This window comes from Sus scrofa, chromosome 14, assembly GCF_000003025.6.
Source record: "Sus scrofa isolate TJ Tabasco breed Duroc chromosome 14, Sscrofa11.1, whole genome shotgun sequence".
Taxonomy (NCBI): domain Eukaryota; kingdom Metazoa; phylum Chordata; class Mammalia; order Artiodactyla; family Suidae; genus Sus; species Sus scrofa.
In genome coordinates, this window is record NC_010456.5 from 61,419,262 (window position 1) to 61,431,481 (window position 12,220).

General features: G+C 50.9%; 1 protein-coding gene across 9 annotated transcripts in view; it reads right to left on the reverse strand.

Annotated features, from left to right (window-relative positions):
- Nucleotides 5,561–12,220, reverse strand: part of RASGEF1A (RasGEF domain family member 1A) — a 92,984-nt gene continuing 86,324 nt past the window's right edge. For all 9 annotated transcript variants that reach the window (XM_005670996.3, XM_005670997.3, XM_021072779.1 and 6 more), the window contains 9 exons: nt 11,853–12,074; nt 11,153–11,227; nt 10,717–10,809; nt 10,142–10,244; nt 9,977–10,056; nt 9,087–9,278; nt 8,369–8,492; nt 7,614–7,686; nt 5,561–7,327 (listed from right to left, as the gene is read on the reverse strand). In XM_005670996.3, coding sequence (XP_005671053.1) covers nt 7,303–7,327; nt 7,614–7,686; nt 8,369–8,492; nt 9,087–9,278; nt 9,977–10,056; nt 10,142–10,244; nt 10,717–10,809; nt 11,153–11,227; nt 11,853–12,074 — 987 coding nt within the window. In that variant the 3' untranslated portion in view covers nt 5,561–7,302. The remainder of the gene's footprint in view (nt 7,328–7,613; nt 7,687–8,368; nt 8,493–9,086; nt 9,279–9,976; nt 10,057–10,141; nt 10,245–10,716; nt 10,810–11,152; nt 11,228–11,852; nt 12,075–12,220) is intronic.

Consider the following 12,220-nt stretch of genomic DNA (forward strand, 5'->3'; position numbering starts at 1 on the left):
ACTGACCCCCTACCAGCCACATATGAGACATCTAGTTGCTTCACATCCTCCCCCTCCAAATATTTTCAGTGTTGTTAATTTAGACTCTTTCATTTCTGTTGGATATGTACAGTTATCTCATTTTGATTTTAGTTTACTTTTATCATCAGGGAAATGATGTTGAGTATCTTTTCATATGCTTATTGACCACTTGGATATCTTCTTTGTGAAATGCCTAACCCTTTTTCTTTAATTGGCTTTTAAAAAAAAATGGATTTGTAGGAGTTACTGCTATATTCTGGATATGAGTCTTTCGTCAGATTTATATACTGCAGATATCTTCTCCCAGGCAGAGAATGTTCCTTATTCACTTAATGTCATCTGTTAGTAAGTGAAAGGTCTTAGTTTTGATAAAATCCATTTTATCAGTTTTCTTTCTTTTGCAATTAGTGATTTTGGTGACCAGTTTTTAAAATTTTTGCCTACTCCAAAATAAAGAAGAAATTTTCATATTTTCTTTTAAATGTATTATTGTATTGCTGTTCATATTTAGATCTATGATTTATCTGGAAATAATTTTTATATATTGTGCGGTGGGAATGAAGATTCATCCTTTAGAAGTTTTTTTTTTAGTAGAGGTCTGATAACAAATACTAGTTTATAAATGTCTTTATCTTATTAAAGAAATATTTTTTGAGGGGTATAGAATTTTAGGTTGCATCTAGGAGAGGCAAACTATGATATATAGGATGGATAAATAGCAAGGACCGACCGTATAATACAGGAACTATATTCAGTATCCTGTGACAAACCATAATGGAAAGAAATAAGTTTACTGAATTGCTTTGCTGTGCAGCAGAAATTAACACAACATTGTAAACCAATTATACTTCAATAAAATTTAAAAAAATCAAGATCAAGAATTAGTTTAAGAGAAGAAAGAAAAAAGAATTCTAGGTTGAAAAATCTTTAGTACTGTCAACTTTAATAATCAAAAAGTTATTGTATGAGCAAAAGCAAGTTTATTCAGGAATAGCCAAAGGAATTGCAGTTCCATGTACAGATACCTGAACTATGGCAGACCACAGGCAAATGAGAGAACAAGGAAAGGAAACTTGCTTCTATCAGGTAAAGGGAGCAGTGGGAGGGACCGTAATGACCAAAGAGTTCCCTGTAGGAAGCTGGGAATCCAGAGTATGAAGGCTTCTCATTGGTGGGCTGCTATAGCCTCCTCCTGGCTGGACTGTCCTCAGGGGAGAGAAATTTTCTTCCTACTTGGTTGTAAAACAGGCAACACCTTCCTTTGATGGAGATGTTTGCTTCCTCTCTCCCTGTTTGGAGTAATTGATGATGTGTAGCTGGGTACGAGAACTGCCCCACCAGGCCTGTTCCAACTCTCTTAACTCTAGCTGAGGTTTCTTTAATTCCACAGCACCTTGATGTTATTATCCCACTGTCTTATGCCTTCAGTTATTTCTGTTGTGAAGTCCGCTATATAGCTTAACAGTTTATATGTATGCTTTTTTTGGTCTTTTTTTTTTTTAAACAGCCGCACCCTCAGCATATGTAAGTTCCCAGGCTGGGGTGGAATCTGGAGCTGTAGCTGCCAGCCTACACCACAGCAACGCGGGATCCAAGCTGCGTCTGCGACCTACACCACAGCTCACAACAACACCAGATCCTTAACCCACTGAGGGAGGCCAGGGATCGAACCCGCATCCTCAAGGATCTTAGTTTTGTTAACCGCTGAGCCACAATGGGAACTCCATTGGCTTTGAAGGTAATCAGCCTTCTTTTTTCTGGCTGTCTTTAAAATCTCTTTATCCCTATTCTGTATCACTCTGATATGTCTGTGTGCAGATTTATTTTTTTCTGATCCTACATGAGAATCTTTTGGCTTCTCAAATTGTTGTCTTTTGTTATTTCTGAAAGATTCTCAGCTATTACATTTTCATTGTCTCTGGCTTATTCTCTCTTTCCTTCTATAACTCTGATAACATATGTTAAACCTGTTTCATATTTTCCAAACTTTGTCTTTCTGTGTTACAATCTGGTAATCGCTACAGAACTTTGTCCAAATGGATTTGGGAAAGAACCAAATAGAGCATCTAGAAATGAAAATAAATTTTTAAAATACAGCTGGTGTGTTTAACAGAATATTAGACACAGCTAAGGAGAGACTTTTTAAGCTGGAATATAGGTCAGAAGTTTTGCTTCTACTGGGTAACTTAGGGATGGTACCGATTAAGGGCCATATTAGACTAAATTCTCAGCTTAAAATTTTTTTGACCAGTAGTTTCCTGGTGGCTCAGTGGGTTAAGGATCTGGTGTTGTCAATGCTGTGTTGCGGATTCAATCCTTGGCCTGAGAGCTTTTGCATGCTGTAGGCGCATCCAAAAAAAAAAAAAAAATGTTTCTACACTTCTCTTGTGGCTCAGTAGGTTAAGAATCCAGAGTTGTCACTGAACTGCTTGGGTCATGGCTATGGCTCCAGTTTGGCTACTGGCCTGGGAACTTCAGCGTGCCACAGGCATGGGCAAAAAAAAAAAAGTATTTTTTGACCAGTGTGATTTGTGCTGTAAAACTTTGTGACACTTACTGACTTGTGGTTATAAATCATCTGGGGTAAAATTTCCCCATCTCCATTCAGTGCTGAGGTTCAAAACAGACAATTTTTCTTAACCTCCTTGATGGGGTTGGAGTAGGAGCATTTTATTTCAAATTCACCATCACAGGGAGGGGTGGTTTTTTGGGATGTCAGCTAGAGTCTCCTACCTGACCCTTCTCGAGCAAGCAGGCTCTGGACTATCCCCCTTGACTTGGAGGTTAAAATTTTGCATAAGGGACTCCATTGGTTTCAACAGGAAAGCAGTTAGTCTTTCATGCTGCCAGAGATGAAGAGGTGCTTAAATTTCTCATAGTCTTGACAGCATTGTTCCCTTAACATTGTTGCTGAAGCTCCATACCTGAGAGTCCTAGGTATGCGGAGGTAGATACTTGTGGGGGGGTTGGCAGCCCCTTACCTCCCTCACAGTATCATGACATCCTCTTTGAGATAGACATTATGTTGGCATGGGCTAAAGTTACCAGTAGTATTTCATTTAGAAAGTAGTTTTAAATCCCAGCTTTGAATCTTTTCATGTTTTTCCCTATGTTTTCATATTTTTCTTATGTTTATAGTTGGTTAAATTTGATACTTAAGTGATTCTTTGGTAATGCTGGAATATATTTGTATTGACCAAGGCTTCCGTTATTCCTTTGAGAAGGGTGTTTATAATCCTTTGTTTCACTTTTCCTGAAGGATTTCTCTCTGTGGCAGAAGTGGTCCATTTTATCAGGGGCACCACTGCTGGTACACAGCTCACACTGACCGCTTCTAGTGAGCCAAGCATCGCACTTTCTGCCATATACAACAAACATTACAATAGCCTCATGAGGTCTAGAGTACTGTAATTCCATTTTAATCCTGGGGAAATGGAAGCTGAAAAATGTAGAGACCTTGTCTAAGGGTACCCAGCTGGGAACTGGAAATGAGGACTCTATAAGTTGAGCTCTTCATTCCTTGCTTTTACACTTAAGTCCTGTCTTGCCTTCCCAAAGAACATAACACATTTTACAAATGTGTGAGTGTGGTAGGTGTATACTTCACCAAAAAACCAAGTCTTGTCATAGAAGTGGCTATGGCCTTGGTAGAGATCCTTAGCTTAGCTTCCTGTCATATCTGATGCTGTAACATAGACTTGTTCCTGAAAGGTGGATGGGAAGTGAAAGGGAGCCCTCAGTCATTGCACAGATAGGAACTGCGCCCTCTGCTGGTCACTGGCCACACAGCTACTCAAGAGGCTCCTACACAGAAACAGCGAAGACTCCAGCCCTGTGATGTGGAAGGTGGGGCAGGTTCCGGAGGAGCACAAGCGCCACTCACCAGGAAGACGTGATGCTCTTCAGAGATACTCTCAGAGATTGCATGTGAGAATATACTGGAGGAGGTGAACGTGCACGAGTGTAAGCCTAGTGCCTGAGTGGTAACGTGCCCCTTGGAGACCTGGGCTATGAGGGAGGCCGGAGCCAACTCCTGCAGAACTGGACCTCCTGGGATCCCTGCTCACACTTGCCTGGGATCCCCACCCCCGCACTTACCGTTCAGCAGGTCTACAGTGGGGGCCCAGAAACATCTCAGACAAGTTTCCAGTGTGGCTACGGCTGCCAGGCTGGGACCCACACCTTGAGGACACTGCCTGGAGAGCCTGCCCCCGGGTGAAGGACAGTGCCGGGGCTAGCCAGGCCAGCTTACCTCTTGCTCCCAGCTCAGGCTCTGCATCTAAGACACAGACTAAGCAGAGGTAGGTAGAAACTTCCAAAAGTAACTTTACCAAGAAATCAAGGGTGCCATTGAATGGAAAAACCTAAAAAGTGTTGTCCTTTACCCAAAACTCACTTATGCATCTTCAAGGGACTCCACAAGGTACATGGAGGGGCAACAGATGATGAGGCCCCCAGGCCTAGCCTTGTATCCAGCATGGTGGCCATTAGCTATTTAAACGTAAATAAGGAGTTGCCATTGTGGCTCAGTGGATTAAGGACCTGACATTGTCTCTGTGAGAATGTAGGTTCGATCCCTGGCTTCGCCCAGTGGGTTAAGTATCTGACCTTTCCACAAGCTGTGGCATAGGTTGCAGATGTGGCTTGGATCTGGTGTTGCCATGGCTGTGGCATAGGCTTCAGCTGCAGCTCCATTTCGACCCCTGGCCTGGGAACTGCCATATGCCACAGGTGTAGCTATTAAAAAAAAAAATATGTAAACAAGATTAGAAATTCTGTTCCTCGGTAGTACTATCAGCACTCAGTCCCTCTGTGTGACCATCAGCCACTATGCTGGATGGTGCAGGTACAGAATACCCCCTCAGTGCAGAAAGCTTTCTGCTGGGCAGCGCTGTTCTAATGGGCTGAATTGGCTGCGAAGGAGCACAGTCAGGTCTGGTGAGCAGACCTCATCAGCCTGGGCACTGAGGACAGGACAAGACACTGCTCTTCTCTGGTGGGATGGACCAGAGAAGAGCAGTGTCTTGGTTCCTCTCCTTCACTTGCACAAGCTCCTGTGTACCCCCTCAATAAATCCCTTCTCTGTAGCTTTTCAAGTGTGACCTGTTGGAACAAAAAGAACTGCGTTCTGCATGCCTCCCTGCAGCAAGATGTCAGCGGGGAGCCCCAACATCCCCAGCCCCAGGAGACCCTGAGGGTTGTGATGAGTCCTGCAGGAAAGGAACCTTGGCAATCATCTAAGGTAGGTGTCCTGAACTTACATGACCATGTAACTCAAGCTGCTCGTGACATCTCTCTGAACACGGACCTTTGAGGAAAGCAGGATAGGACCTGTCTCTGTACAGTGCTATCTTGTTTTGCATTATTTGAAAAGCGCTTTGTCAGAGTGTGGAGGTGAGAACTCCTTGATCCATCTCTGAAAGTGTTGTAGGGGGGTCCTGCCAGTCTCTTCCTCCCTGGCCTGGGAACCACCCCCTGCCTCCTGCCGGCATCAGAGCTGCCCGTCCTTACCAGTCCCCACAGAGAAGAGGCACACAAGGGGAGTGACATGTTCTTTTATTGATGCAAGTACGTCCAGTCACACCAACAGCTGACATCCTGCATTATAGTACAGCTTTATCCTCAGAGTTCATCTTGAGGTACCAAAACGCCACAGTTAGGGTGTGTATCAAATTGGGAAGATAAAGTAGCAAATGTGGACACTGTGTCAGGTAGGGACTAGAACTGATGACCCAGCAAAGTGCACACTGATGGGAAAACTCCTGAACACGTGGACAGAAAAGGATCTAACATCGTATTCCAAATATATATTCTCAAGTTTTAAACCTTTCTTTATCTCAAATACATAAACAAAGCAGTATGTACTATCAATATACAATATGTACTATCTAGAACATCTGAAAAGTGCAAAAACACTGTGACAATACAGTGTAAAGAATATCCTTGCTCCACCCAGGGCCGAGGGTGACATCAGCAGCGATCACAAAGCCACCTCCCTCCTAAGGCTTCGCCTTCACGTCCCCAGCTCTCCTCGGAGGTTTGGGAATTAGCAACTTGCTGCCCCGGCCTCAGCCAGGACTCCCAGCTGGCAGAAGACGGGTGTGCGGAGAGAAACAAGGGTGAGTAATTCCAAATCGGTACGGAATGAGAGCCCTGCCACGAGGGGGAGCGCATCGCGTGGACTGCCCGCTTCTGGCCTCTTAGGGGCCAGGGCGTCAGAAAGAAAACGGAGTGTACCCCTCGCGTTTGGGTGTGGAAAAAACCTCCAAATGTTGGGCAGTGTTAGGTGAGAGGGCTCCAGCGGATACTGGCTAATGTTTCTGTCTCCGATTCTAGCAGGGGCGCTCCCCTGCGCAGAAGGAGGGAGGAGCCTGATTGGTGAGGTGCTTCTTTTCACTTTGAAGTGGGGACATTGAAAGCCAGCTTGAACCCCATCCTTAACTGTACTTTGTATTCGCCTTATTACAGCTAAGTCTCTTTCAGTCACAGCCTGGAAAACCGACAATTCCACGACTCCCCTCCTTACGTTATTTTAGATTTCCTCTTTTCCCAAAAAGTAGTTGAAGAATAACTTGCCGGACGTAATTCCAACAGAAAATATGCTGCCAGGTATCCCCCTGCCCTCCCCCCTGACCCCCATAAATCCCTGATAAAGGAACATGAAAATGTAAACTTTGGAAAGCCCGCGTTCAAGGTTCGCTTCCAGAAGTACGCAAATGAGACCTCCTGGCCACCCTAGTCCTTCATGCCGGGACCTCACTGGCCTAGGCTTTGAGGGCAGGCGCCTTTGTGGCCCAGGGCAGAGCTGGCTGCAGGCCACGACAGAGCGGGAGACCGGCCCTCCAGGACCCTCTAAGGCACTAACCCCGACATCAGAGACACTGGCTGGAAGGTAGGCAGGGCTCACGTTGGTTTTGGTTGGGTTTTTTAAATATTTTTTTTTGTAAGATGTTAATAATCAAAAGTAGAAAATAAAAATCTACATTTCATTAGAATAAGATGTTATCATGGATGCCATCCCCCATGATACTCTTTCCCCACCCCTCCCCAAAGCAGGGCCCTGCCCTGTTATTTAAAATAAACCAAAAAAAAAAACAAACAAAAACTTTTAAGTGCCAAAGGTTGATGCATGAAATAATTCCTTTTTTCTTTTTTTCATAAAAGGTATGTACAAAATGGACCCCAACCAGTGAGGCCTCCTCATCTCAACCCATATCGATCAGGATTAAAACTCGGTACATAGGTGTGCTTCATCCAGGTCTGCAGGCTGCATCCGTGCCTTCAGGCTCTGTTAAGGAGCGTGGTCCTAAAGGTGAGCAGGGAACGAGGAAATGGTCAGGGGGCTGGCAGGCCCTTCCCCTGAGCAAGCAGAGGGCAGGCCTGTGCTCTCAGGGGAGGGCCGGGCTGCCCAGAACTGGCCAGTGAGGGGAGGAATCAGGGACACTCAAATCCTAGGTTCTCACCCCGCCACGGGGAGGCCTTCTAATGCCTGATCAGGGTGGGGGTGCCCTCAGCCACCGTTCAGAGGGGCAGACCCGTCAGGGGTGGGGCTGGTCTTGGGGGCTCACCGACTGCTCCTGGACTTCTCCTACCTGAGGGTCTTCCAGCTGTCCTTTTCCATGTGGTTCTCGGGACCTTCACTTTCAAAGGAGGCGATGAAGAGAGCTGAGGGACAGGAAGGCCTTCAGAACCCATGTCCACATGCAGCCAGTCTGCCCACCACACCAGTTATCCCTTCTTGCCCGGAAAGGAACTCCCGGACCAAGATGGCTATGATTTTCTTTTCTTTTCTTTCTTTTTTTTTTTTTTTCCTTCACTTTTTAGGGCCGGACCCGCAGCATGTGGAAGTTCCCAGGCTAGGGATGGAATCGGAGCTATAGCTGCCGGCCTATGCCATAGCTACAACAACGGCAGATCTGAGCCAAGTCTATGACCTACACCACAGCTCACGGCAACGCCAGATCCCCAACCCACTGAGCGGGGCCAGCGATCAACCAGCATCCTCATGGACACACCCAGTTGGCTTTATTTCCACTGAGCCACAGTGGGAACTCCTAGGAGGGCTGTGACTTCTGCTGTGAGGGTTTCCTGGCCCCACAAAGCCTAGAGCTCCTGGCTGCCTGCCTGGGACGCTGAGAAGCTTCCTGGTTCTGCAGTGCTGGCTCTCAAGTGGCCTCAGGAGCCTTTTTTTTTGTCCTTATCCTTCCTGTGTCGTCCGCCCACAATCTGCCCTCAGGTGCTCACCCCTGGGAGTGAGCCTCTCCAGCGTAGCATGAGAATAACAACCCTGAGAGGGCAGCCTGGGGGGAGCTCTGTGACCTTGCCAGTGTGGGAAGGTGGCCCTCACCTTCCTCGCTGTAGATGGGAGCCGTCAGCAGGTAGCTTTGAATCTTCTTGTCCTTCTCGAAGGGACACTCTACCTGTGTCCATGTCATGAACTCATGGATCTGTCTGGAGATCTCCCAAAATTTCTGAAGGGATGGAAGACCAAATGGAATTCATTTCTTACCTTAAGCTTGAAAACCTTGGTTAGGGCAGGGGACTCAGGCTCTGGTTTCAGTCTGCTGCTCACCTCCCCAGTCCCAGTGAGCTGGGACACTGGCCCTAGAGAGGTGACTCTCATGGAAGCACTAGGTGCAACATCAGAGCCAGCAGGTGCCCCAAGGCCACTCCATCCTGCCCTGCGCCTGAGCCACCAGGCTGCAGCAGGGTCTGTACTCCCCCTGTGCAGGGACCCCAAGAGGGCCCCATCTGGGACTCCAGGCTGAGGCAGGCATCCCAGCCACACCCAGCACAGCACCACCAACTGGCACACGTCATGATCTCACTCTGGGGCCCTGTGGCTCCTAGTCCTGCAACCAGATCGTCCACCCAGAAGAACTGGGACCATCCTCAACACCTTGAGGTCAAATGGCACCCAGAACCCGCCCTGTAGCTTTCAGTCCTAACAGGCCCTTCTGCCACAGGGCCACAGCCCTGCACAGATGGATTCTGCCCCTCCTGTCCATCCCTGCGCTGGCACAGCCTGGCCCCCTCCCCTAGGACCACTAGGGGGCAGAGCTGACCTTGAAGTTAATGTGCCCATTGGGCAGGTGGTTGGTGTGGATTTTGTGCAGGAAGTAGATGTCCTTAACGAAGAGGTTGAACACAGGGATGACGATCTTCTCACGGCTGCTGTTGGCCATCTGGGACCTCTGCGTGGCCCCCTGCAGGGCTGTGCGGTAGTTGCAGAAGTTGCTGGATGGGTCCATGTGGTGCTGCAGGCAGATGGGAGGATATGGTGGGCAGGGCTCCCCTGCACCTCTCAGACCTGCTCAGGACCCCCCTCTGCAGGAAACAGCTCTGGGCAGCCCCATACTGTGACCCCCAAGAGGCCTTCTCTCCAGGAGTGGGCACAGGGGAGGGAAGCCCAGAGGCACCTGGCTGAGCACGGGGCCAGGGCCTTCTGGGTTTGGGTCCAGGCGTCATCGGGAAAACTGGAGAGCAGTCTGGCAGTTCACACATGCCTCCTCCCTCCCCTGCTGAGTCTGGGCCTCACCTCCTTCCTTTGCCCATCTGCTCAGGCTGCCACCTCCCAAAGCTGACCAGCTCCACAAGACACACATTTGCTAAAAATGGGTTCTGTGATCAAATACACGTAGGCAAGGCTGCAAGTGGACCCACCTGTCGGCCCCTGGGCCGCCTAGCGGATCCAGGACCATGGGAAGCTGAGCCAGGAAAAGGCCCGGTTGCTTACTCGGCATTGCCCAACCTGCGGCTGGGGGCCTGCCCAGCTCTACGACCCACTCCCCAGAACGTTGCTTTAGGTGATGCCCATTCTGACTGAAGTCCCAAGGGCCAAGAAGAGCACGGGGTTCCTGCCTCCGGGGGGCAGCAAGTCCTCTGCAAGGGGGCAGAGCGGGATGGGCAGCCCACCTCTCCTAGGGCCGACGCAGGACAAGGCTGGGGTGCCTACCTCTAGGACGTCGAACTTGGCCGTCTTGACTTTGGACCACGTTTTCTTCAGCCTTGCCACAGGACTGAGGTTCATGCCAGCTGCAGGGGACGACAGGTAGGGTCAGAGCTGGGGGAGGGGGCCACGCTGAGCTGGATGGGGAGCCCCGGGGCCCCACCCACTCACAGATGATGGCCATCATGGAGTTGAAGTTCCCGATGTTGAAGCACTCTCGGGCCACATCGATGAAGAACTCCAGCATGCGGGTCCGGTGCTTCTTTTTCACCACCTGGAAGGCGGCCAGAGGGCTCAGCAGGGGCCCCTCCCAGGTCGTCCCCTCCAGCATCAGACCCTGAAGCAGGGCCTGGACTGGAGCTGCCCTGGGCTGCAGCAGAGCTGTCAGGCCTGGGGTTGGAGGGGTGCTCGCAGGCTGCAGGGGTAGGAAATGCAGCCATGGCATTTTCCATGCTGGGCAGAGGAGCTTCCGGGCAGGCTGAGAAGACCGAGAGAGCCCCAAAGGTGCTCACAGACTATGCTGAGCACAGGGTGCCCTCCGTGGATAGGTCCGTTGTAACTTGAGGCACCTCTGCTGGAAGTGGGGGCAGGGAGGGTTGGCACTTCCAAGGCCCTGGCAAGAAGCGCCTCCTGCCTCCACTTGGGAAGTTTCATCATCTGAGAGGTGCAGGAGTTGGAGCCTCAGGCAGCAACTGTGGGGTCAGCAGGAGACAGTGCCACCCCACCCTGTCCCAGGCAGCACTTACCCGGCACACCTCAGTGGCCACTAGCATGCTGAGGCAGTTGAACCAGTTGTCATAGGCCTCCAGGCTGTAGGTCTTCGTCAGGTCTCCTCGGCACTAGGAGGACATGGCGGGTCACAGGGAGCCTGAGGACCCTGCCAGTGGGTGCTGCCCCGTCCCACCCCAGAACCAAGGAGCAGGAGCCGTGGCCAGAGGAGGAAACTGTGGAAGCAGTGGTGGGGTCCAGACCTTGGCAGGTCCAGGTCCAGGTCTCCCAGGTTGTGCGTCCCCCCGCCCCCCTGCCCACCAAGGCCTCCCAGCGTGCATCACCCTGCGTGGCCATCTGCCAGTGCCCTGGAGGAGGTGCTAGGAGGCCAGACCCATGCCTATCAGGTTGTGAGGTTTCCAGCCACCCAGGCGGAAGTGCCAGGCCGCCCCAGAGCACACCGCAGCCCCTCACCCTGTGCTTGTCCCGAGAGTCCATGTGGCTGACAATCTGCATCAGGTCCTCCGGGTGAATGCTGCTGACCCTCTCCTGGATAGAGGTGGGGAGAGAGCACAGGAGGGGTGACAAGTCTGCCCGAGGATGGCCCCACTCTTGGGGTGTGGGGGCGCTTTCAGAGCAGCAGTCAAGATCTCCCCTCAGGTGTGCCCCACAGCCACAGCCCCTCCTCCATCAGAACACCCAGCCCATGGGCAGGTGCTCTGGGTGTACCCTAGGGGTCTAGAAGGCCCTCCTCTGGGAGGAGATGGGGCAGGATGATGGGAGTGTGGCGGAAGCCTCAGGGCAGTGGCTGCAGGGTACCTGCCCAGCCAAAGGCACAGGCAGGATGTGGTGGTGGGTGGGGTGGGGATGGACCTGGCTCTTTCTCTTGAAGCCCTTCACCTCTTCTCTGCTGGTCCTCCATCCTGTGGCCACTGCAGTCCCCATCACCCCAGCCCTTCCCATTAACACAGGTCTGCCACGATCCTGGGGAGCCCACTGCTCATATGGGCACAGACCCACCAAAGACAGTGGACAGAGCTGGCAAGCGGGCATCACCTGACACCCCAGTCTGGCAGGCGGGGAGGCCCTGCAGCTCCAGGGGTCTAGTGGCTCTGGGTAAGCACCAGTGACCACGCCCAGCCCCGTCTTGGGAAGGGTACACTGCAGCACTGACCAGTTCGATGTGAGTCAGCTGCTGGGCCAGCACCAGGGGGTCACAGCACACGCCCAGGATGTCCTTCTGAGCAGCTGGCGGCTTGGCCTTGAGGACGGGCCCTTTGTCCATGGCCGGCGAACGGAGCTTCTCACGCAGTTCCTGAAGCTGGCTCCGGGCAGCCAGGGACAGCAGCAGGCTCTGTGTCATCTGGGAAATGGCCTTCTTCACTGTGCCGTTCTCCTGTGAGGGGCGGGGGCGCAGGAGGTGCTGGTGCGGGCTGGCAGCAAGACCAGCCCGCTCTCAGGGACCCATCTCACCTCCAGAGACATGCCTAGCTTGGAGCCTACCTCCCTTCCCCAGACCTCCTGTGGCACTTGGGCCTCTGA